Genomic DNA, 23,842 nt, shown 5'->3' on the forward strand with positions numbered 1-23,842 from the left:
ACTGTATTGTACATCAGATTAACCTTTTCACCACAAAGCACACTTTATTCTCTTGTACCTGTAATATTTATGGGAATTTACCAATGTACTAGCAAGCTTTCATTATCACATTATGTGAAATTATTGATGGCCTCACTTCACCCCTTATAGCCATCCGATCCACCAACACATTATAAAATAATTGTTTTACCAATTGTTTGGAGTTAATTTATTTATTTCCATAACAATTCAGCAGTCATAAGAAAAAGAATGTACCTATATGTTTATAAACTGAATGTAATTTTGTACAATAGTTTTCTTCCTTTAAAATAAATGCACAATTTGAATACTTGATATGTTTTTCTAACATATAGAATTAGCATTCATTAACATGTGAAAGTTTCAAAAGAACACATTACTCGAAAAACACAACTACGCTATTTTCTTCTTTAATGCTTTCATCTTTTCATCAACTTCTTGGATTTCCTTTGCAGATCTCCCGAGGATTTTAGCTTTCTTTGTGCTCAGTTCTTTCAGTTCTGCCATACTTCTTATCCTCTCTTCTAAATGAGTCTTCTGAGTTTCTGTTGTATCATGCTTCCCTTTCAGGGCTTCCTTCCACTTTCGATTTGCATTCCTTGCTGCATGGATTAAAGATTTTGTTATAGGGACTTCTTCAACCCCTCCATAAGTTACAATTGCATCATGTATACATCGTTGGGCAATAAGTGAGTCCTCCTAAAGATTATCCACAAGCCGTTGCTTATTTACAGAGAAACTGTGCTTAACAGAAGCATTTCCATGTGAAAGCAATTAAAATCTTCTGGACAAACATTATAAAGGCACTGTTGTTACAGTCTTCAAGAACTGTCATCCATATCTGATCCAGCCGATCACAGCAATGTCAAAATTTTTCATTCTTGCAATCACACTGTCATTACTACATAAGTCAGTATAGAACCATTTTATATCATCTGCAGCAGGGCCAGAAAAATGGCACTTTTCAAATAGGACTTGCAATACCACATTTACTTGGTCTTCGCCTACTTTTACATCCAAAACAGATGCTGGAGAGACACATGCTGCACCATATGCGAGCCTATATTTCAATGATGATCTCATACATATCTTCTTACACAAACATTGTAATATTTTCAGACAATCTTCATGAAAATGTAACACCTGAACGCCAGATAGTTTCACAAATCTAAATGCTGCTCGGGTTGCAAATTCAATGTCAACTTCTTTTGCAGAACACACACATTCTGGACCAGGTAGATTTAGTTTCAAAAGATCTTCAGAACTTACAGCTTCAAGCAGAATGGACTTCTTTATAAACCTGGGCATAAGGGATTCCAGTAGCTTGAGCAAATGTCCATAAAGGAAATGCACCATTGGTGAATCAGACTGAAACCTGAGAAGAAAGGGTTCTATATCAGCTGCAATAGTCTGAAAGAAAGTTAGCCTGACTGGTAAGAGGATTGCTCACTTGTGACTTAATAGTTTTAAATTTTCCACACCTTGGTTGTTCCTTGGTACCAGAAACTCTGTCAGCATAGCTTTTCAGAAATGGTAAAAGGTGTGCTTTTTCCACCACACTTCCATTGTCTAACCACTGAATTGGACAAAACTATTTTGGAAAAACTTTTGATCCTGTAATTCTCTCTCCGAGCTGTAACAATTTTAAATAACTGTACACTGCTCTTAAGAATACCACTACGTTCCAACCAGACATCTGAAAAGATGCTTTGAAAGCACCATGAAGAACATGAAGTCCGCAGCTTCCTATTTCCAGCAATGTTGTACTTTCTGGCTCATTAATAGCCATGTTTTCCTTGAAAAAGGTGAGAAATTTTCAGTTAACTGATGGTCCATCCATGGATATTTGCACTATGTTTTTCAAATTGATACCTTTTACACCTTCTTGAAATACTAGTAGCAAGTCACTAGCTTGTCAGAAACAAAAATACAATTTTTTTCCAGAAAAATAGTAAATTTCCCTGACTTTTCCAAAAAAATAAAATTCCCAGACTGGCAGACACCCTGACGTTAAGGCTAATCGGGACTGGACCTACAGTTTTCAAAGTAGGATCTGAACCACTATGTGCCTCCATCGGGTATTGAACCCTTGATTACAAGGTGATGACGCTACCACTATGCCATCGGGGAGACCCTTTCAAATGTTTAACTGTCAAGTTAATACTTTACAGAAAACAACACCCTCACCTCTATTTCACAAATTCATATCTTCTAGTTACTCTTTAATGAATTCAAGTGATCTATGTGTTCTTCTTTCCATACCCAATCTTGAATAGTTTGCCTTTAACTTCCTTTGCCCATTCCCTCTTCCTTTACCTGTTGGATGAGAGCCTTCCATTTGATAATGTCTCCTCCTGCTACTACTAGTTGCCAAATATTTAACCTTTGTTACTCGCCTGCCCCCCACACTTTACCTCCGCACTCGAGGTTCGGTGAACTTCGTACTCGGCTCAGATTTGTCTAGGGGTATCTTTCTTTGTACGACAATGCACGTGGGTTGCTACAAGTCAACATAATTATATAATTAACTACAAGAGACAACGGATAACCTTTTCGAAACCTTATTGCTATAGGGGATAAATTACCTTGTCCAGCATGTGTGAAATTAAAAACTGAAATTTTGGATAATTTCTATAGTTTAATTAACGTAAAATTTAAAGTATATACAAGTCGTTTCCGAACGTTCATTTCTCTAATTATTTATCGGGCCAGAACTCTAATTTTTGATGTTGGAATCTCTATTGTTTGTATCTGGATGCTTTACATTTTATGAATTACATCTGAAGTACGCTTGTCACAAGGTAGACTCGCGTTACTCCAAGAAACGTCTTAACAGGCGCTAGGCCACCCGACGTGTACATTTCTCAACCTCCACGGTGACAAGGCACTAGGCTGCCCGGCGCACCGTAATTACTTCAAAATAACATCCAGTACAACTACCTTTTTACCTGTAAACTGGACACCAAGGCACTAGCTTGCCCGGCAATCCAATCTCTTACAGCATCCGTTTCGGGAGACCTGTCCTCCGGTCCTAGCTAACCGAAGCAAAAACAGCCTCTCCCTTCCAAGTCTCAGTTCCAACAGCCGACCTCCCCTACTCTCATCTGGGAGTTTATATATGTTTGGTTGGCGTCTGTTGCCAACCGCCCTTCTTTCAAAATTTTTAATCTTTAACAGCTAAACTGCCCGCCTTTCTTCTGAACGTTCGAAACACGAAGAAGAACAGAGAGCTACATGGTATTTATACATGGAATAATACGAGCTTAAAATGCATAATAAATTGATTTACACTAATAACACATATATATGTTTATACAATTGATTACCCAATTAATTAACATATTAATAAATATTTCAATAAGAGAAAAAAAACACTGTTGCCCTGACTCGGGGGCAGGGTAACACCTTTCTCCATGTTAGTTTGTTGTTCTTCCTCACTAGCCCAAATTCCGTAGTACCCTACCACTTGCGGTGAAAGTAGCAACATGCAGGGCATTCTTTTCTTTAAGTAGCTGCACTTAATTATATTAATTATATTCTTCCCCTTTGTCCCCCATATTTCGCACCCATACCCCCTGGAAGCCATGAATTGAGCTCGATATAGCTTATCAACGAAACTCATTTCATAGTTTTGTAGTTTACTTGTTATGCCCATTATTGTATCTGTTACAGATCGTGCCTTCCCTCTCACTTGTTGGACCCAAGTAATTTATTCTTTTAACCCTCTCCAGGTCTTGACCAATAAAGTTCCACTTCTCTTCCTTTCCGTAAACATACTAATTTTTAAATACAATAATTTTCGTTTTGGCCTCATTTATATGTTGGTGTGACAAGTGGTTGGAGGGTTTGGAAAAGAAAGAAAAACTCAATTAGTTGTGGAACAGAGTGCTGGAAGAGCGAAAAGGTTGGAGAAAGTGGGGGTGTTTTTAGTACAAGTAAAGGAAAAGAGAAGTGAGGCAGGAGGGAGGAGTGGAGTGAATGATCTGTTGGGGGAGGGGAAAGAATGTGCACATAGGGAACAAACTACGAGACAGCACAAAAGGAAAAAAAATCAATGTAACATAATATTGTAGAAGTAAAACAATTCAAATGTTATGTAGTGTGTACAGCCAATAGCTAGTACATGAAAGAAAATTCATAATTCTATTTCATAAAATGTAAAAAGACAGGTGGTCTCTTTTCCATATATTGAACGAGTTTTACAAGGTGTAAAGGAGGATGAAGTAAGTGTTTGGAAATTTAGAAATGAATGTGAATTAGTGTTTGAATTTTGTAGAACTTGAATTGGTGTTAAGTATCAGGAAACTGTACTTGTGCATGGTTGCAGAAGTGTTTGTATACACACACACTCACACATAGATACATACAGGAATGAATAAGATGGGAAGAAGTGCCAGAAGGGCAGAAAAACACAAATGATGAAGGAGACAGTAAACACTTACCTCTTTCTTCTGGAATGACAATGCGGTAATTCCGTGAAATATCAACGTATTTCTTTTTGTGTGGTAAGTGTTTATTGTCTCTTTCATCATTTGTGTGTATGTATATATATATATACATATTTGAAAGTGGGATGATATTTCCATCTTATAAAATGTTGTCGACACATTAAGAAGACAGTGGGGAAATATCATAGTAGCCTAGTATTGTAGGGATTTTGGAGGGGAATGACATCTACACAAAAAAACACAAACCTATAAAATATGAAGTGAAAACTGGGACCATGTTCAGTTTGTTGAATGCTGAGCTAATAACGGTACACATACATTTTTCACATGATTCAATTTCTATTTTTGTTGGTAACAAATACTTCATCAGTTTAGTTGTTATTTACTGAATTATTTTTTTCCTTTCACATACTCCTACATATATGCATATTTGTCTGCTAGCATTTGTTTACTGTCATCTTGGAAATGGACTGCAGCTACTATTGCACCACGGCTGATGTGAGGCACAAAGGGGTATTGCGTCCACAAAATGCTCTTGTTATTAAGTTAGGCAGGTCAGGTGTAGGGGCTTTAAAATAGCATCCCAAAATGCTTCCAACACCTGATCATGTAACATCTAGTATCAAGTAAAATACTTCCTTTGAGACTTGCATGAAAATCCAACAGTACTGTTGTCTGAGGCGACCAAGAACAGCTGCTCATTAGTAAGTATGGAATTTCTTCTTTAAATGATATTTATCAAAGCTTTTGACTGTGTACATTGGTTTCTCCAAGCCTCCAACTTACAGAGTGATCCATTGGAAGTGTGGGCCACCACGTCAGTGTTTGTGCTATCAGCAAGCGAGACAGTCACAGCCATTTATTGGCATCGAAGATTATCAACGAAGCAAGTGCACAACAGTCTCCATTATTATTTTAAAAAGTGATTTACTTACCAGGTTTATAAAAGGAGATGTTCAAACTAGTCGCCTTCAATGAGAACACAGTTTTGATACATCTTTATTAAGACACCTACTAACATAAGCTGGCAAGGGGGGCTAGAAACCGGTTTTCACGGCTGTCCTGAAAGTATGGAAGACTGTGAAGTGATAAGGATCCTTGTCTTGTATTGTGTGGCCTGTTTATTAGTCTGGCGACTGTGAAATGATAGGGTGCTTGTTAAGTATTGTGTCCTCTCTAGTGTATGTTATGGCTCAACAAATGCTTTCTACTGCACAGCATGAAATTTTTTATAATTCATATTTGTTAACCCAATCAGCTCGTGAAGTTCAAAGGTGATTTGAAACAAGATTCCTGGGTAAAAAAGCTCCATGTCATAAATAAATCACTCTTTAAACTAGGTACGGAAACTTGCATGCTTGATTCACAATCTATAGTGCTGACATACAGCCATGAGTGCTCTCACTTGCCAATAGTGCAAACACTGACACGGAGATCTACAGCAAAATACTCATAAAAAAAACCTTGTGAAAATCATTAAACATTCAGAACCGTTACTGAAAACTGAACATATTTATGCAAAATGAAAGCAGACCTAACCTACACAGATGGCAGCACTAATCTCTTTCCGGCAATGGTTCAGATTGTTTTATGATTTTTTTAAAATTCTCCTAACAGAAAGACTAATTATCGTAGAATTTTGGGCTCCAAGTTCCTTTTGTTTTATTGTGATTTCATCATGTTATGAATGCAATTTTTACATGGTCCAATTTCGTTTTATGTCTCTTAACACATACTGCCAGGCCCGTAGCTAGAGGGGGAACAACTACCCCCTGAGAGCCTGCTTTGCCCCCCCTGTGAAAAATACAGAACACATTCCTACCTGGAATTCTCACTAATAATCTTTACAATTATATCTTCTATTATTCTAGCAACATAACAAAGACACTTATTGATTTTGTGATTTATTGAGGTGTGTGGGATGCCGAATAATGTCGTACTCGGATTATGGGGGAAATCCCTTCCTGATTCAGACTTAGGGAAATGATTTTGTAACTTTCAGTATCTAGAACAGTTGTGACATTTTGAGTAGTCTTGTATTAAAGGTGCCTAATGTGTTTGGATGTTTTTCTTGGATGTGTTGCTATGAAGTTTGAACTACTTAATAATATTTGTTTCCCAAGTCTACAATTTGGTAATAGTGATTCATGCAGTAGAGAGGGGGGAATGGCTATTTCATTTTTGTTACTTAGCGTTGCTTTTGTGCCACTTCTAGCTAATCGCAACAATGAATGATGACGTGAAATTGATGCAGAGGCACTCGCATCATAAAACAATTGAAACCGTAACTGTTATTTATGTTGGAAAAAAAAAGCAACTTACAAATTACCTTACGCAAGTATGCATGCTTCCCATGGACAAGGTATTCTCAGTTCATACACGACAGTAAATATCGTAGACTAGTGGGAAAGAATGTGGAAGTAAATCTGAACCTTAGTAGAATGCATTTAGGGACTTTAATTTAATGCTAAGAGAACCAAACCTGACCTGCCTAATCTAAACACGAAAGCATATATTGAACAAAATATTAAGTAAACGCTAAAACTCCGCAGTATGTGTTAACAGACGTAAAACGAAATCGAACCATGTAAAAATTGTATTCGTAGCATGATGAAATCGGAACAAAACAAAAGGAACTTGTGCCGAAAAGGTATTTGTAGAGATATTTTGTGATGAAAGTTATGGGACTCGTAATTAGCAGCTGCTTGGAACCTTAATTTTCTTTTTGTTCTTTGCATGTGCGTTTGTTGATCAACTTACTTATATGTACAAGGAAATATATGCAAAATTACTTAGCCAAGTACATTTAGTTTCTCTAAACAGTGCAGTGAAATGCTAACAAATATATGCTTGTATATCGAGATCATCATCAACATTTGGGCTCATAGAGAATTTGTCAAAGAAAACACTGTGGGAGGACTTTCTTACCCGGCATATCACAGAAATAAAATTATGAATTTTCCCTTTACCAGGGGCATATCAAAGTAGTCGTTGAGATTTTTTTAAAAATGCAGTGGTTGCCCCAATAAACTGTATCTGCTGGATTTCCTGTAATCATCGTTTAGAAACTATTGATTAACTCTAATTGCAATGCATCGTGTTTGCATTTGCAAGCAATGTTAATAGAACTACATCAAATTTAACTTACAACATGTTTCACGTTTCCTACCTACACTTTCTTGTGTTTTGGTGTTTTTGCAGAAAGTGTTTCGGTCCAAATACACCAGATGGCCAGCAATAAATTCCAGTGTTCCGATTGGTGAATTTTCTAGTCGTCTGCTATTTCATATTGCTAATTGCAAAACGTGTATTCTTCAGATGAAACAAATTTGAGGTGGTGTGATTTCTTCAAATGTACAGGAGAAATGACTTACCGAATGCAGTTTCTCTCTATGTACCTTGGCAGTTTCTTTATAGTTGTGGAAGTTCGGGAAGTGTTTTCTCGCATCAGGGTCACACGAAATTTGAACCTTCCTTAAATTAATGAACACTGTTTGACTCGAAAAAAAGTTATGGTAACACTTTACTATACCGGAGACGGATTTTTTCAAATTTACAGGAGAAAGTACTTACGTAAATCATTTTCTGTAGCGTTGATGATGTTCGGGAATGTAGTTTTGATCCATTTTAATGCGAATGCATGTGGTTTTGTACGAAAATCTATTTCCGACGCGCTATTGCTGCTGCCGCCATTTGCTTTCTGCACGAGAGCACAATACGCTCTCGTATTGTCCGTATATGCTAAATTGAACGAACCTAACCTAACCTAGTAGGCATACCTCGTCCCCGTGACGGTTCGTGGGGCTATCGTTCATTTTTGGGCTAACGTCAATGGTTTTTGGGGTACTTGTTTACTATCCTTCGGACAGATTTCGTACATAGCCCCACGAACCATTTCCGGTAAGGTTAGGTTAGGTAGGGTCACGTATAGGTTACAATAGTTAAAAATTGGTTTCGAAAAATATCCGTAGCCCCACACACCATTCTCGCATAGCCCCACAGGTGTCCGAAGGATAGTAAACATTTACCGTTTTTGGGGCTGCCCGTGGATGGTTTGTGGGAAATAAGGAACAACAGTAAGTACTCGTTAATGTAAGAAATATACATTATTTTCGTTAGAAATTCATTATTTCCCCTAAAGAAATGTTCCGCAATGCAGAATAGTACGTTAGCAATGCAAAAAATTGCAAAATAAATCATTGATAGGTGTCTCCGGTATAGTAAAGTAGTACCAAAGTTATTTATGTTGAAAAAAGAAACAACTTGAAAATTACCTTACGCACTTCTCATGGACAAGATATTCTCCATCGACAAGTGACAGTAAATATCGTAGAAGTGTGGGAATGAATGTAGAAGTAAATCGGAACCTTAGTAGAATGCATTTAGGGACTTTATTTTAATGCTAAGAGAACCATGCCTAACCTAACCACGAAAGCATATATTGAACAAAACGTTAAGTAATCGCTAAAACTCTGCAGAATGTGTTAGCAGACGTACATCGAAATCGGACCATGGAAAAATTGCATTCGTAGCATGATAAAATCGCAATAAAACAAAAGGAACTTGGACCATTTACACACAACGGCATTGGGTTGGATTGCAAATTGAAAGGTAAATGAACACTCTCGAACAATTGTGCCACAACTCGACCACCAGAAAATATCGAGCAATTCTATCTTATTTGTAATAATAATGTACTGATTATGAATGCCCAACAATTAAGTATCAATCAGACAAATGCTATCTTTCCATTGAATTGAAGTGTGTTGGGGGAGGGGGGAAGGACAGTTTACTTTCATTTGGTAGAAAAGGAGGTAAAACTTCGATAGCGTCCCAACACCTGTCACTCATTTATTTAGTCATTTTTAACATTCGTATTTACCTATTCTGCATTGCGAGAGATTCTTCAAGGTGCTATTTTGCTTTTTTCACGAAAAAAAGTTCAATATCGGACATAAAGAGTAATTATTAAACCATGGACGTTAGCTCCAAAAACCATCCATGGGTACCTCCACAAACCATTGACGTTAGCCCCAAAAACCATCCACGGGTAGCCCCAAACACCATTGACGTTAGCCCCACGAACCATCACGGGGAAGAGGTATGCCTACAAGGTTAGGTTAGGCCTGTTAGGTTAGGTTCCATTAGCACTCATTTCATTCAATTTAGCATATATGGACAACATCGGTTTTTCTCGTTGAAAGAAAATACCAACACGAACTTCTAAATGCTACAGAAACTCATTTTGGTAAGTAGTGTCTTGTGTAAAAATGAAGAAATCTGTTGGGACGCTATCGAAGTTTTACCGAAAAGGATTAATATTAAGAGGCCATAGTGCGGGGGTAACTGCCCCCCTAATCACCACCACTGACAAATCATAACTGAATATAAAAAACATGACTAAATTATTCCAATCACACAATGTACTTTGAAGGGTCTACGAATTTGAGTTTTAAATCCACTATATGCACAGACAGGCTAATCAGAACTAGACCTACAGTTTAAAGTGGGATCCGAACCACTATGTGCCTCCACCGGGTCTCGAACTCTGGACCCATTTATTACAATGCGACGATGATACCACAATGCCATTGGGGAGGCAGAAGTGTCTATGACAATGACGACATAAGAATGTCTATATTACCAATGATGGCTCCCCTTTGCAAACAAGGGAAAACTACATACATATTCATTTAGCACAGATATGCATTTTTGTATGCTATATTAAGTATGACTCCTCCAGAAAATATTCTCACTCCCTTCTACTTTTCCAGTATTTTTTTTCCTGGTGCTGTCACTGTATATTACTAAGATAATACATTTCAATTTATTTCATAATGACTTTTAATTTTAATAGTGTAATGTAGGTGTATGGGAGTAGATCATGGGTAGTCTGGGTGTGATTTTTCTATTACACTGTGTTGGGCTTGGGTACCAGTAATTCCTTACTTTCTATAGGGTAAAAAGGAGGAAATTCCTTAGGAAATGTACAGACTGAAGCGATATGCTACAAGTGTCACTTGGGAAAGAATCAATCAACAGAAATGTTTCACACAGGGTTGAAAATGATTTTATTAGTGATGAAATCATGATAAAAATAATGATATTTTGGATTTTTTTTAAAAAAACTGTTTTTTTTTGGTGAAAATAGAAATGTTTAATGTTATTAGCATACATTACCCAACATGTTAAGTATTAAAAAATATACCAATACAGCATAGTCTTAATTTCATTATTTTGTTGAAATGTGGAGTGTCTGTAACATTTATGTAGCTGCATATTGATGGAAAACTGGTAAAATTTATTGGATTAGCCTACCTTATATTATATTTACACCATTCCAAATTATTGTTTAAAAATGTAGGTTTTACAAGATCATCATCATCCTTCGCCGTTTCCTGCCTCTGGCTGGGTCGGCATAGAAGTTAAGCCTCTCCACTTTTTCTGGTCTTCCACCACTACTTCCTTTTTACGGTGTTCCAATCTTGTCCTCTTCTCCAAACATCCTCCACTATCTACTCTTTCCACAGACATCTTGGTCTCCCCTTTGGCCTTACTCCCACTACTTTTGCATTGGAAGCTCTTACTGGCAGTCTTTCTGCACCCATCCTCTTCATGTGTCCAAACCATCTCATCTGTGCCTGATTCTGTCCTGAAGCTTCACCACCCCCACTGTCTGTCGGATCTCCTCATTCCGTATTCTGTCCCTTCTAGTCTTTCCCAATATACTCCTTAAAAATTTCATTTCCACTGCGTGCATCTTTCTTTTGTCTCTCTGTGTCATTGTCCAAGTCTCTGCTCCATATGTAATTATTGGCACATAGTATGTGTTATATGTAAATTACCTTCTTGCATAGGTACATCCCTGTTCCATATTAATCTTCGAACACTTTGATAGAGTCCACCACCAATTTGTCCTCTTCTGTTAACCTCCTCATCTATTCTTCCACTTCTCTCAATTATGCTTCCTAGATATTTGAAACTCTCCACTACCCATGCCCTTCTTTATTCTTGGTAAATTTCTGACTTTGTTTCTTGTTGTTATTAGCACCTCACTCTTTTCTGCACTGAATTTCATTCCTGCCCTTCTAATTTCCTCATTCCATGTCTCTGTAATACTTCTTCCCTGTTTCCCCATATTACTAAGTCATCAGCAAACAACAGGGCCTCCATCTCTTCCTCTCCTATCTTCTTCCCCACCCCACCTCTTCATTAATTGCATCCATTGTAATTATGAAAAGCAGTGTGGAAAATGCACTTCCCAGTTTTAGTCCATTGCTTATACTTGGAGGCAGGCACGTATTCAGAAATTCTTTTCGGGGGGGGGGGGGGGGCTGAACAACATATTTTTAAGGGGTATAGATAGAACCTCACAAGCAGTGGTATAGCGCAGTTCTCTGGGGCCCGCCTGCAAGTAAAGTATTGTGCCCTTCTCTTACTGACAAAAAAATTATGATGTGGGAGTGGGGCGGACATACAATTGTTAGCTATTCCCCCTTACCACCCCCCCCCCCGAAAGTTGTACAAGAAATTAAGTTTTACCCAAAATACTATTTTTTGTTATCGACTTATATATCAGTGTATTACCTTCTTGAAACTAAATCAGGATGGTCTGAATCTCTGATAAATAACTGGAAGAAGAATCTGGAAATCTTTTCTCATATTGAAACGCATCGGCACTGCCAGGAATCTTTTTTGGATGAGGGGAAAGCTTCACACTGCCAAATATTTTGTTCGTGATCATTTGTGTTTTTAGCTTGAAACATTTTTTTTAATGAGGTTACATATAATACACAGATATTTAAAAAAAATACTGTTTTGGGGGAATTGTTAAGGGATAGTAAGCACTCATTTCATGGACTATGAGGTGGATGCGCCTTCAGCCCCTAAGCCATCCCTGGATGCGCTCACATTAGCCTTCTAATACTAATAGTGACTACTCAAGCAAACTTATCACTGCAGTTATGGGGGTTGAACTGGACCTCTCGATTTCCAGTGGTAACCTAACATCACACAAAGTCAATTGCTATCTGGTACAAAAAAGTGGTCGCGGTCTTCGGTCTTGGGAGATAAAGCTGCGGTCGGACTCTATTCACTGGAAATTTGCCACTTGGAAGGACTGAACCACTCCCCCCCTCACCAAAAAAGATTCGACCTTAATATCATTATTCATAATTTTAATGCTGCCACTTCTTTTCGATAGACCATTGATCATATATTTATTAAAGACTTTATAATGAAACAATAACCATTTTATTAATAGATCGTCAGTGCTCGAATTTGCATAAGCATCCTCCTCCACATACTGCATTGTCTTCAAGTTGATCCATGCAAGGATCCTTCCTTCTATCCAAAAACTCTGAATAAGGAAATTCGCAGACAGGAATTTTCACATTGAACACTGCAGATCACAAAATCGTAACACATTGGAAAATAAAAAATGGTTTGACAGAAATGTCCACATAATTTCAATATGTAAGAACAACAATCTCGACAACTCGAGATTTAAACTGTGGGCTATGTAGTGCATGCAGACAGCTCTCGGAATTTTTCTCTCTAGTTCGAGCCTGAACACCACTGGTGTGTCTTGTCTTTCCATGTGTGCAGCTCTTATCAAAGCTGAAACCCACCAAATTGTTCATATTCCGACCTAAGCACTCGTAAGTCTTTAAAATTGTCTGTCACAGCTTCCGCAGTCTTCACATATATCGGCACAAAACTAAGGAAGTCTTCTCGAACACAGCTGGACAGTGAAAACCCTTCCGTTCACAACCTATCTAAAGTTTTGTCTCCCAATATGATAAAATGCTCAATTATTTTTCTCCAGTGGCGTGTCCAAGGGAGTGTTGGTGGTGTGATAACCCCCCCCCCTCCTTTGGCCCCGTATTCTTAAAAAAAAAAAGAAGGAATGTCAAAAGCAGAAAAATATGGCAAAATGAGGACTTTTTCTTGTATGTATGCATTGCTTGCATTAATTATTTTCTTGTAGTTTACGGTTATTACAAGCATAAGAAAACAGTTTTTCGTTGTGACGTTTCAGGAGAACACACGCTCCCTTCATCAGACATTTATTTTCATTTTGACATGGCATCAGTCATCAGACATCTAATTATGACCCTTCGATAATTTCTTACGTATTTTTCTCATTCAAAAGTGCATTTCTGGAAAAAATTTAATGCTGCCTTCCGCCAGTTATTAATTTATCTAAATTTTCTGTATGGAGAAAACTGATAATTTTAAGCATTGAAAAATATCTCAATCGATGAGACTTTATAATGCAGAAAACCCAGTGTAAATATATCTTATGGTTTTCATGATATACATTTTCAAAGTTTGGGTTGTGCAACTTTTGAAACACTCTGTATAAGAAGCTGAGCATCACAGTATTCAAAACATCGCTAAATCATTCGAGAAAACAGGAAATGGGGTGTTGGGGGACAAAGAGTAAGAAATTATTACTGACACTCTGGAATGTTCACAACGTTGATTTTTTTTAAAAAAAATCATTTGCTAACTTACGCTGTACTGCAATTTGAACTTAGAATCATCAAAATTTTGTACATATTACAGCATGAGATCACAGTCGCCAGGCTGAAATTTTTAGTCACCATGGCAACCTGGCGACCGGGATTTTTCGAGCCCTGGTCATAGCCATTTGTAATATTGTCAGTGGCGAAGCGTGCTGTCTCGGGAAGGGTAGGCACAGGACGGAGCAGGGTTTGGGGGGAGGGGAAGATGTGATTTTTTTTAACAGTAGCATGTTAAAATATAGCCCCTAGAAAATAAAAGATAACATATTGCCTGAATCTCGTCTACTTAAGTCGGGATAGTGATTGTAAAGGATAATGTAGTGATTAACGCTCTCACCTTATAATCAAGAAGTAGAAGGTTCGATTCCTCCTGGAGGCATTGGTTCAGATTCTATTTTAATCTAGTCTCGATTAGATATCTGAGAATAAAGGTGCTTCTGTCTCGAAGGTCAGAAAAAAGTGACAATGAGACTCGATGTTCTGACCACGCGTCTCCCAATGAAAAAGCCATTCTGTCAGGCCCTAGCCATCTTACATTTGTTAGATTAAAGCTGTTCGTAAAAATTATTTGCTACTTCAATAACAGTATTGTAAATGTTTCTCGCATTACAGAAATGGTTAGTTCACTGATCGTCACTTAGCGTTTATTTCTTTTTAATGCTGACCTCCACGGCAGATTGGTTATAACAGCGTGCTACGACAAGGGCCTCAGGTTCGAATTCCCACCTGGGCATAGGTGTTCTTCGTGAGTGTCCCTTCGTCAATGTCATCATATTATCGCTCATTCTCATCTTCCCAATTAGCCAAAAATGGCAGAAAGCCAAGTAAAATAAACTAAATCTATCAATCAATTATTTCTTTTTAACTTTTTTATGCATATAATTCTTCTTCAACAGGCGACTTTTTAAAAAAAAAATATAATATGATTTAGAAAATGATGAAATACTAAATGAGAACACGGACTGTGTAACACACCGACCCGAAAATTTCAGTAACATGGATTTTCTCTATACGTTTGCATTGTACGTACTTTGCCCCATTTTAAAAGTAGAGCGTTTTCAGTTATGTCACTAATCATGAAAGGAAATTTCGTCTCAATATCCCTTTCCTCAAAGAAATAAAATACTTTCCCTCTCTGAATCGAGATTGGTGTGGGGCACATCCAGCAGCTAACACTTCGCGAAAAGCGGTTCCTCAAAAGAGCTGAAAGCACCAAACTTAACACTGGTAACAAACTTGCATGCATTATTTGCAGTTAGAATTCTAATAATGCCTACTTTGATAGGTTAGGAGGCCAGGCTTAGAGGTGTTAGCAACACATTTTCGCTACATGTTAGCAGCTGGGTGTGCTCCGCTCCCGGCACAGCTCTGAATCTTCCATGGAAACACTGCTTCAACAATTATAACTCCATTAAGCCTTGTTTCCATGATTATGAAAAACTAAATATGCTGACCAAGGCAGTAATTTATTTTATTAAAAAACATAAACTAACGTAACGTTTCAACCTTCTAGCAAGGTCTTCTTCAGACTCTGTATCATGTAAAAAAATAACCAGATACAACAAGAAGGGTAATATATATACACAAACATTACTCCCTCCAGACTATTTAGAAAGTTGTTTGGAACTTTCTAGCAGATGACTTTCACTTTCCAACTTTACTTTCACCTAAAAGGCTAAACACTTCCATATAGAATGTGGTTGGACTTTTTAATCTCACGCTCTTTTCCCTTCATTTTTCTTCCTTCTCCTCTCCTCTTTTTCTCTTGTCCTTTCCACTCTTTCCAACATCTTCTTCTATTCTTTGTTTAACTTCAGTCCCCCATTCCAGTTCATTGTGTCTTCTTCGCCTTTCTTCTCTATTTCCTTGGCTTCCTTCCATTTTCTCACTAGCATTCTCTTCTCCCTTCCTATCTGCTTAGCCTCATCCCACTCTATGTCATGTCCTGTTTCTCTCGTGTGTTTAAATATTGCATTTCTCTCTCTCTTAAGTCGTACATCATCCCTATGTTGTTTCAACCTGTCTTTCAGCCTTTTTTTCGTTTCTCCTATGTACACACTCTGACATTCTTTACATTTTACTTCGTAGATAATCCCTTCTTCTTCCTCTTCTCTGTTTTCCTTTTTCTTGTTAGCATTCCTCGCTATTCCTAAGATGCTTCTTCCTCCCTTCCTGTAAGTTTTAATTCCTGCTTTCCTAAGCACTTTGCATATCTTTTCTGTGGTCTTCCCCATACTCCTTATTCCAAACCTTCTCTCCTCTTTTTCTTTCTCTTCCAATTCTCCCCTGCCCATTTTCTTACTTCTTGTGTTTATGTCCAGTCTATCCTGCTTCTCATAGCCATTCTTTTCCAGCTGTTTCCATAGGCTATTTATTTTGCCTTCTTTTTCACATTCTTTCATGCATATTTTCTTGATTCTGTCCTCCATATTCTTTATAAAATTTATTTTTGTCACCTCACTTACATCACTTCTTTTGTGGCAGAATACCCCTGCTGCACACTTCTTCTGATGCCAAGCGGTTTCAATTTCTTGTCCTCTTTTCCTTTTCATCAATATATCTAGATAGCTTAACTTGTCTTCTTCTTCTATTTCAAGTTCCAATAATATCCCTCTTTCTTCATCTTGAATTTCTTTGGCAAAAATGTCAAGCTGCCTCTTCGTTCCCTTCCATATGCCAAAACAGTCGTCCACATATCTGCAACTTTCTAAATAGTCTGGAGGGAGTAATGTTTGTGTATATATATTACCCTTCTTGTTGTATCTGGTTACTTTTGTACTTGATACAGAGTCTGAAGAAGACCTTGCTAGAAGGTTGAAACGTTACGTTAGTTTATGTTTTTTAATAAAATAAATTACTGCCTTGGTCAGCATATTTAGTGCTTCAACAAGCTCTGTACGTCCACTGCCTGCTTCGTCACGTGCTCGTACACGATCGGCACTCTTCGGAAGTCAGGGAGAGAGGGTGAGAGAGAGAGAAGAGGCCGGCCTCTCAGGTTACATTACAGGCGAACGTACCCCTGAAATTATGCTTTCCCGCACGAATCACATAGGTTGTTATGGGACCAGCTGAGGCACTCTCGGGCGGGCCTCGCTGAATGCTCAGATATGGTTCCAGGCAGGGTTGCAAACTTGCGGTAATAATCGGAAGACCAAGAATTTCAGTTTTCTTTTATGAAGCGTCGTTTAATGAAATTTAAAAGTAATAAAATAATCCGTTATACACAAATATATTAGGGTAGGCCCGGCCTCCGGGCCTCATAGGACGCTTCGCCATTGAATGTTTCCCTCTAGTTTCCAGTATGCAAGATTTTTATGCACATTAACGAAAATAATAAATGTGAAACACTGTCACATTTTCATCATGTTTGATAATAATTTGACCAACTAAGCTGTCCTACATCTTTCACCAGCTGACGTCTATAGTGGGATGGTTACACAACACACTACGAAGCCAAGGGTCCAAGTTTCGAGCCTGGGCATGAGTGTTCTTTGTGAGCAGAGGTGCAACCACTGGCGTACGCTACAGTCCCCTCCGAAATTTTGAAAAATCAACATTTTCAAGTAAAAGCACCATAAACTCTGGAAAAACCAGAGTGGTAAATTCAAGCCCTATAAAATTATCTCCAGTTGACATTTTTGAGAGTGGAAAGTTGAAAATATATATCTTATTGTGTATGCCGCCCACTAGAAAGCAGTCAGGGATGCCAAATTTTGAAAAACATTGTGTTCTTATAAGTTTAAAAAATCTCAAATTCTCCCTTCCATGTATTATGATATTAATATGCAACATACTACTATTTTAAAAATATTATTTATTGATTTTAATAAGAAATATATAACAACAAATAAAATTATAATAACATGACAAATTCTTAGGTGCGCTATGCTCCCACGGATCCCTATAAGTTTGTGCCACTGAAAGCATCCACCTATACAATTGCAGCCCCTCCAGAAAAAAAAAAACCTGCGTACGCCAGTGGGCGCAACCACGAATTTTTGTATGGAGGGGGCCAGTACCAGGACAAACGTGCAAATAATAATAATTGTAATATAGTGGTGGTAGTGGTAGTAATAATAGTAGCATCAAAGATGTTTTTAAAAATCACGCAAGAAGGGGTTAGAAGTCTGTGCTAAAGCATTTGTCAAGGAACAAATGATTTGAAAATATTTTTCCAACACGTTCAATTTCACATTAGCTAATACTGGAAAACAAGCACACAACTGTATTTTTTGAAAGACACAAAATGCATGATGAACACAATTCTATTTGTACATATGGCATGTATTACTTTCATGTACAACATATATTTTATTTGTGCAACATGGAATGACGTAAAATAAGAAAATACATAAATATACAACATGTTAACGCTAAATTGTGTATGCATTCAAAGTTTCTTTAATTTATATATTAATGAGAATACATTAAATACATTACATAATCAATTCATCCACCTCGTAACAAATAAACAGTAAAAATAATACAAATTTTGTTCCTTTTCCTCAAAAGAATTATTCGTGCATATGAGACAAAACTTTTTAGCAGCAACAGTCTGAAGTAGCTACATATTTGGTCTTACTTCTCTCTCAGGTAATTTAGAATGCATTACAGAAAACAATCATATTGGGATCGATGCGAGCAAGAAAATTTTTAGATCCAAATTTTTCAAACAGAAAACTTAATAGGGTGCAAAAAATTTCACAGGGGGCCATGGCATTTTCTTTTAACACATTTTTATTTCATTTAGACTGCTTTGCCCCATTGTCCTGTAAACTCCTCTTTCCTCTCCCATTCGTGCCACATGGCCTGCCCACCTAAGTCTTCTTGATTTAATCATTCTAATAATATCTGGACATGAATACAAATTATAACCTTCTCCACTCACCTGTCTCCTCATCCCTTTTAGGTCCAAATATTTTCCTAAGGATCTTATTTTCAAATACTCTCAATTTATGTTCCTCTTTCAATGTAAGGGACCAAGACTGGACGCCATGGCATTATCTATTTTACAACTTTTCTTTTAGATCTTTCGGCAGTCATCGCCGACTCCCGCAGCCCCTAGCTACAACTCTGAACTTGACGAAAACGAGAAAAGCAGATAATGCGAGTGAAGCAAGCAAGAAAATTTTACAAAATGAATTTTATTTGCATAAAGTTTGAAATCGAAGGGGCTCCTCTGTGCCCCCCTGCAGGTTCCCTTGGCCGTCAATGTTTGTCCCCCTTGCCCCCCCCCCCCTTAGAATTGACTTCCGTCGAAGGTTGATGGGGATGCAATGATCCCCCTGACCCCGTGTGGTTGCATCACTGTATAATACAGACATATTTAAGCAATATATGTTTACTTTAGATACTTCAGGCTCACTGCCATTGTTAGTCAACCTTATTCTGCACAGTTTGTCTGCTCGACTGACTAACCTTGTATTAATGCAAATACCCTCCCCCCCCAATCCAAACCGATTCTAAAGGCATAAGAGGTGGTGTTTCATTTCAACCCTATCGCCTCGATCACCTAAAGGTAGGTAGAAAAACTATACATAACCAAAACTAAAAATCAATAACAAGTTAATCAAATGATATGACCCCCCCCCCCCCTTTTTGTGTGAAGATACATAGAATTGGTATAAAATTATGTTCCCCCCAAAAAATTCCCATGAAGCAGGCACGTCATGAAACCCCATGTGGGCCCCAGTCTATCTCCTATAGGAACAGATAGGGGATTGGTTACCCCTCGATTCCTTTATAAATCCTCTGAAGAACTCGAGTGAGACATTTCTGCAGTAATTATGTTCTCTGAATTTATACTTCAACTTTATACCTCACACTTCAACTTAATACATGTTGTATAATGTGGGATGTAAAAATATAGTTTTCTTGTCTATGAAATGGGAATGTATTATGTCCAGACAAAAATACTTGGAAATGTTATGCTTTCTTTTATTTTTTTCAAATATGGAAGATATAATGATTAAATGACAAATATTTGCTCACATTCTCTCTTGCTCTTGTCTTAGCAGTGTTTTATTTAAATACACTAATCTCTTGGCCTCCAATAAAAAAAAAACAACTTAAAAAATGGCTAAGGTAAAGTTATAAATACGGACGTATTTATTTGGGCAAGTGAACGTGCATTCTTATTGGTTTGGTTTATTTTACTTTGCTTTTCTGCCACATTTAGTTATCGCGGAAATGAGGATGAGTGATGATATGATGAAATTAATGAATGGACCTCACAAAGATCATCAATGTCCAGCCAAGGATTCGAACCCATGACGGGGTGTAAGGGGTGACCTTCCACGTAGGCGCCCAAAAGTCAACCTCACTTCCACGTAGTGCACCCTGGACTAAAGACTAACGAGGCTCTGGCGACGGGCACTATGGCCAGTATAATTTTGTGTGTTGTCCTGTTTGTTGTCCTTGTGTGTGCTGAGTGCCCGTTTACGGCCTCAGCTTTTAACAGAAGTCAGAACATTTTAACATTTTTAGTTATGCAACGCAAGAGTTGTTATTTGTAATCATAAGGGGCTGGCCCCCGTATAATGTGACGGGAGCAAAATAGCCTAAGTGCTGACGCTCCCAAAATTTTAAATTCAAAATCAAAATCAAATCGAACCCATGACAAGCACGAATTCTTGTTCCTATGTGTTGTACTCTGCAGTGAATAAGAAATAATTTGGAATGAAAAATCTATCCCAGAACTTAAGAAGCCAAATTAATACGAGGGTGAATCAAATATGAACGAGCCTTGTGCGGAAAAATTTATTGAATGAAACAGAGACATTGCAACATCCTATTTTTCTACATAGTCTCCGCCCTTAGTGATACATTTTTCCCAACGTTGTGGTAGGTTCTTGATACCGTTCTCGTAGAATGAAGCTGGGCGGGTAGCCAACCAGTTGTGCACAAAGGTTTCCACCTGATCGTTGGTCGCAAATCGCTTGCCCCCAAGTGCTTCTTTGAGGGGTCCGAACAAGTGAATATCACATGGTGAAAGGTCTGGGCTGTACGGTGGATGCAGAAGTGGTTCCCAGTGCATTTCCACCAGTTTCTGCCACGTAACACCTGCTGTATGGGGTCTGGCATTGTCGTGGAGGAACAAGACCTGGCGGATGGGACAGCCTCGTCGTTTGCGTTGATACTGCACCTTAACTTGATCCAGGAGGCCGCAGTAGTAGGGTGTGTTGATTGTACGACGATCGTGTAAGAAATCCACCAGTAGGATCCCCCTCCAGTCCCAAAACAACGTGGCCAACACCTTCCCCGCAGACAACCGAACTTTGGCCTTCGCGGGGTTTCCTTCGCCTTTCCTCCTCCATTCTGGCACGCTTGGATGCTGGGGTGTAATGATGCACCCATGTCTAGTCACAGGTAACGATGCGATGCAAAAGCGCTTCCCCTTCCACGTCAAAACGAGTGTGAAGCTGGCGAGCAATGCGAACTCGGTCATCTTTTTTTAGAAACATTCAGCAGCTTGGGAACCCACCGAGCTGTGATTTTACGGAAGCTCAAGTGCTTTGTGATGATTGATTGGACACTTCCATAGCTCACACCAAGTTCTGCTGCAATTTGCTTCACAGTGACTCGGCGATCCTGTTCGACAAGCTCACGAACACGAGCCATGTTGTCATTCGTCACACTGGTGCGAGGACAACGGGGGTGCACTTCATTTGCAACACGTTCACGGCCTTGCTGGAATTCCTTACACCACACCTTCACTCTTGCACACGAGAGGGTACCATTCCGAAACTGGGCCTGCAGCCTCCGGTAAATTTTGGCCGGTTTGACGTTTTCCTGGGTGAGGAACTTGATGATTATGTGTTGCGCAACAGACACTGGCACACACTGCTCACTCATCGTGAGAGCTACTAAACGAAGCATGCGACATGCCGGCTGTTCTGGTTCCTGGCTCATGACAGCCCCACCTACCGGCCGCACATGCCCAATCACACCCTGCTACCCATTTCAACGCTTAGCCAATCAAGACTCGTTCATATTTGATTCACCCTCGTACTATTGAAGAAACTACAAGAAAGTGTATTTTGTTACCAGATGATCCCCTTTTAATATATTAAATTTTTGCCACCTCCCATCACTTCTTTTTTCTTAGCTATATAGATTTAATCACGAGAATAAGTAGCTAATGAACTTATGGAAGTCATAAACAGAGAACTCTGGACTTCTGATTTTGCAGTGCCCTGCAGAGGCACTGGGAAGAAATTATTTGTATTCTTTTTAACATTGCTCTTCCATCACTTTACCTAATTTCTACCATAACGGTGAACGTAGATTCAATTAAACAGGTGAAGGGTGGATACAAGAGAAATGCTCATGAACAGGCCAGGGCTCGAACTCGGATCCTTCAGTAACGACATCGTGAGATGAACAAATTAGGGAAATCAAGTAATGCAATTTTTTTCAAAATACATTAATCATATACAAAGATGGTGTTTCAAAAATCCAATTGGTAAATACCACTGAGGCAGTTTGCTTTACCAATACCTACGTATCCGAATGGTTAGCGGTTTTTTCTTGTCTTTGTTGTGGGCAGACATCCGTGGGGGATTGGTTAACACAGCATGCTACGAGAGCACTGGTTCCGGGTTCGAACTCCGACCTGGGCATGGTATTGTGTGTGTCTCTTCATCAATTTTATCGTATCACCTTCTCGATTAACCAAATGTGGCAGAAAGCGATGCTCAATAACAAAAATCAAATCATTGATTGATTGTTTGATTTGGTTTATTTAGCTTTTCCGCCACTTTTGGCTAATCACGAAGATGATATGATAAAATTGATGAAGGGGGGGACACAAAGAACACGCATGGCCAGGCTGGGATTCAAACCAGGGATTTCTGGCTTAGTAGTCAAATCAAATCTTTTTTGATTTTCAAAAGGGAAGGGGAGAGTTACATGTACTTATTTAGTAGTCAATCCTCAATTTGCAATCTTTTCCCACCTTTGATGTTCTCTTTTTTAGGAATTCTGAGCCCTAAAGGTGGGGGTTGACACCCATCAACCCCCGTTGGGCACACCACTGATTGCTACCCCACGTGTCGACGTCACTGCAGGGCAGATTGATATCGTTTGGTGCATCCGAGGATTGACGTGCAGGATTTTCATCAAAGCACACGAACAAGGAAGTGCTTGTTTATTTTTCAATGCCAGTAATTTGTGCAAGGATATTTTCACACCTTTACTTAGTAATTATTGCCTTAATTTAAGACACTATTCTTATTTTCCTGTAGTTTACGGTTATTACAAGCATAAGAAAACAGTTTTTTCTTTGTGACGTTTCAGGAGAACACATGGTCCTTTCATCAGACATTTATTTTTATTTTGACTAAAGATACAGTTATAACAATTGTTACTAATTTTTTAAACAAAAATAATCCGTTATTATCTTTAAACAAAAAGAATCCCTTATTATATAACGGATTCTTTTTGTTTAAAAAATTAGTAACCATTGTTGTAACTGTATCTTTAGTCAAATTGAAAATAAATGTCTGATGAAAGGAGCGTGTGTTCTCCTGAAACGTCACAAAGAAAAATCTGTTTTCTTATGCTTGTAATAACCGTAAACTACAGGAAAATAATTCTACAATGCAAGCAATGCGTACATACAAGAAAGACACTATTCTTGCCAGAATAACTTATTGAAATTGAAAAAATAAATTGGAATGTAGTTATCCAAATGAACTGTTGCATTGAAAATGGATATCGAAAAATTTGAAATCTGCTTATCCGTCATGCAAATTTTGTGGCCATCCTAAGTTGTGAGAGATGCATGCAACAATTGAATCCTTGCATAAAAAGATGTGTATATGTGAGGGCCAGGCAAAACATGAC

At 38.3% G+C, this 23,842-nt stretch overlaps 2 protein-coding genes across 3 annotated transcripts in view; both read right to left on the reverse strand.

Annotated features, from left to right (window-relative positions):
* The window catches only part of LOC145978693 (arylsulfatase H-like), a 45,697-nt gene extending 38,024 nt beyond the window's left edge, over positions 1-7,673 (reverse strand). For both annotated transcript variants that reach the window (XM_083111484.1, XM_083111483.1), the window contains exon 1: positions 7,615-7,673. The gene's annotated coding sequence lies outside the window, so the exon portion shown is untranslated. The remainder of the gene's footprint in view (positions 1-7,614) is intronic.
* Positions 7,674-21,439: 13,766 nt separating this feature from the next.
* Positions 21,440-21,850, reverse strand: LOC145978772 (protein GVQW3-like). The gene has a single exon (XM_083111588.1). It carries the CDS (start codon positions 21,848-21,850, stop codon positions 21,440-21,442), a length of 411 nt encoding a protein of 136 aa, XP_082967714.1.
* Between the last annotated feature and the right edge of the window lie 1,992 nt (positions 21,851-23,842).

This window comes from Lepisma saccharinum, chromosome 25 (genome assembly GCF_977018435.1).
Source record: "Lepisma saccharinum chromosome 25, izLepSacc3.1, whole genome shotgun sequence".
NCBI lineage: Eukaryota > Metazoa > Arthropoda > Insecta > Zygentoma > Lepismatidae > Lepisma > Lepisma saccharinum.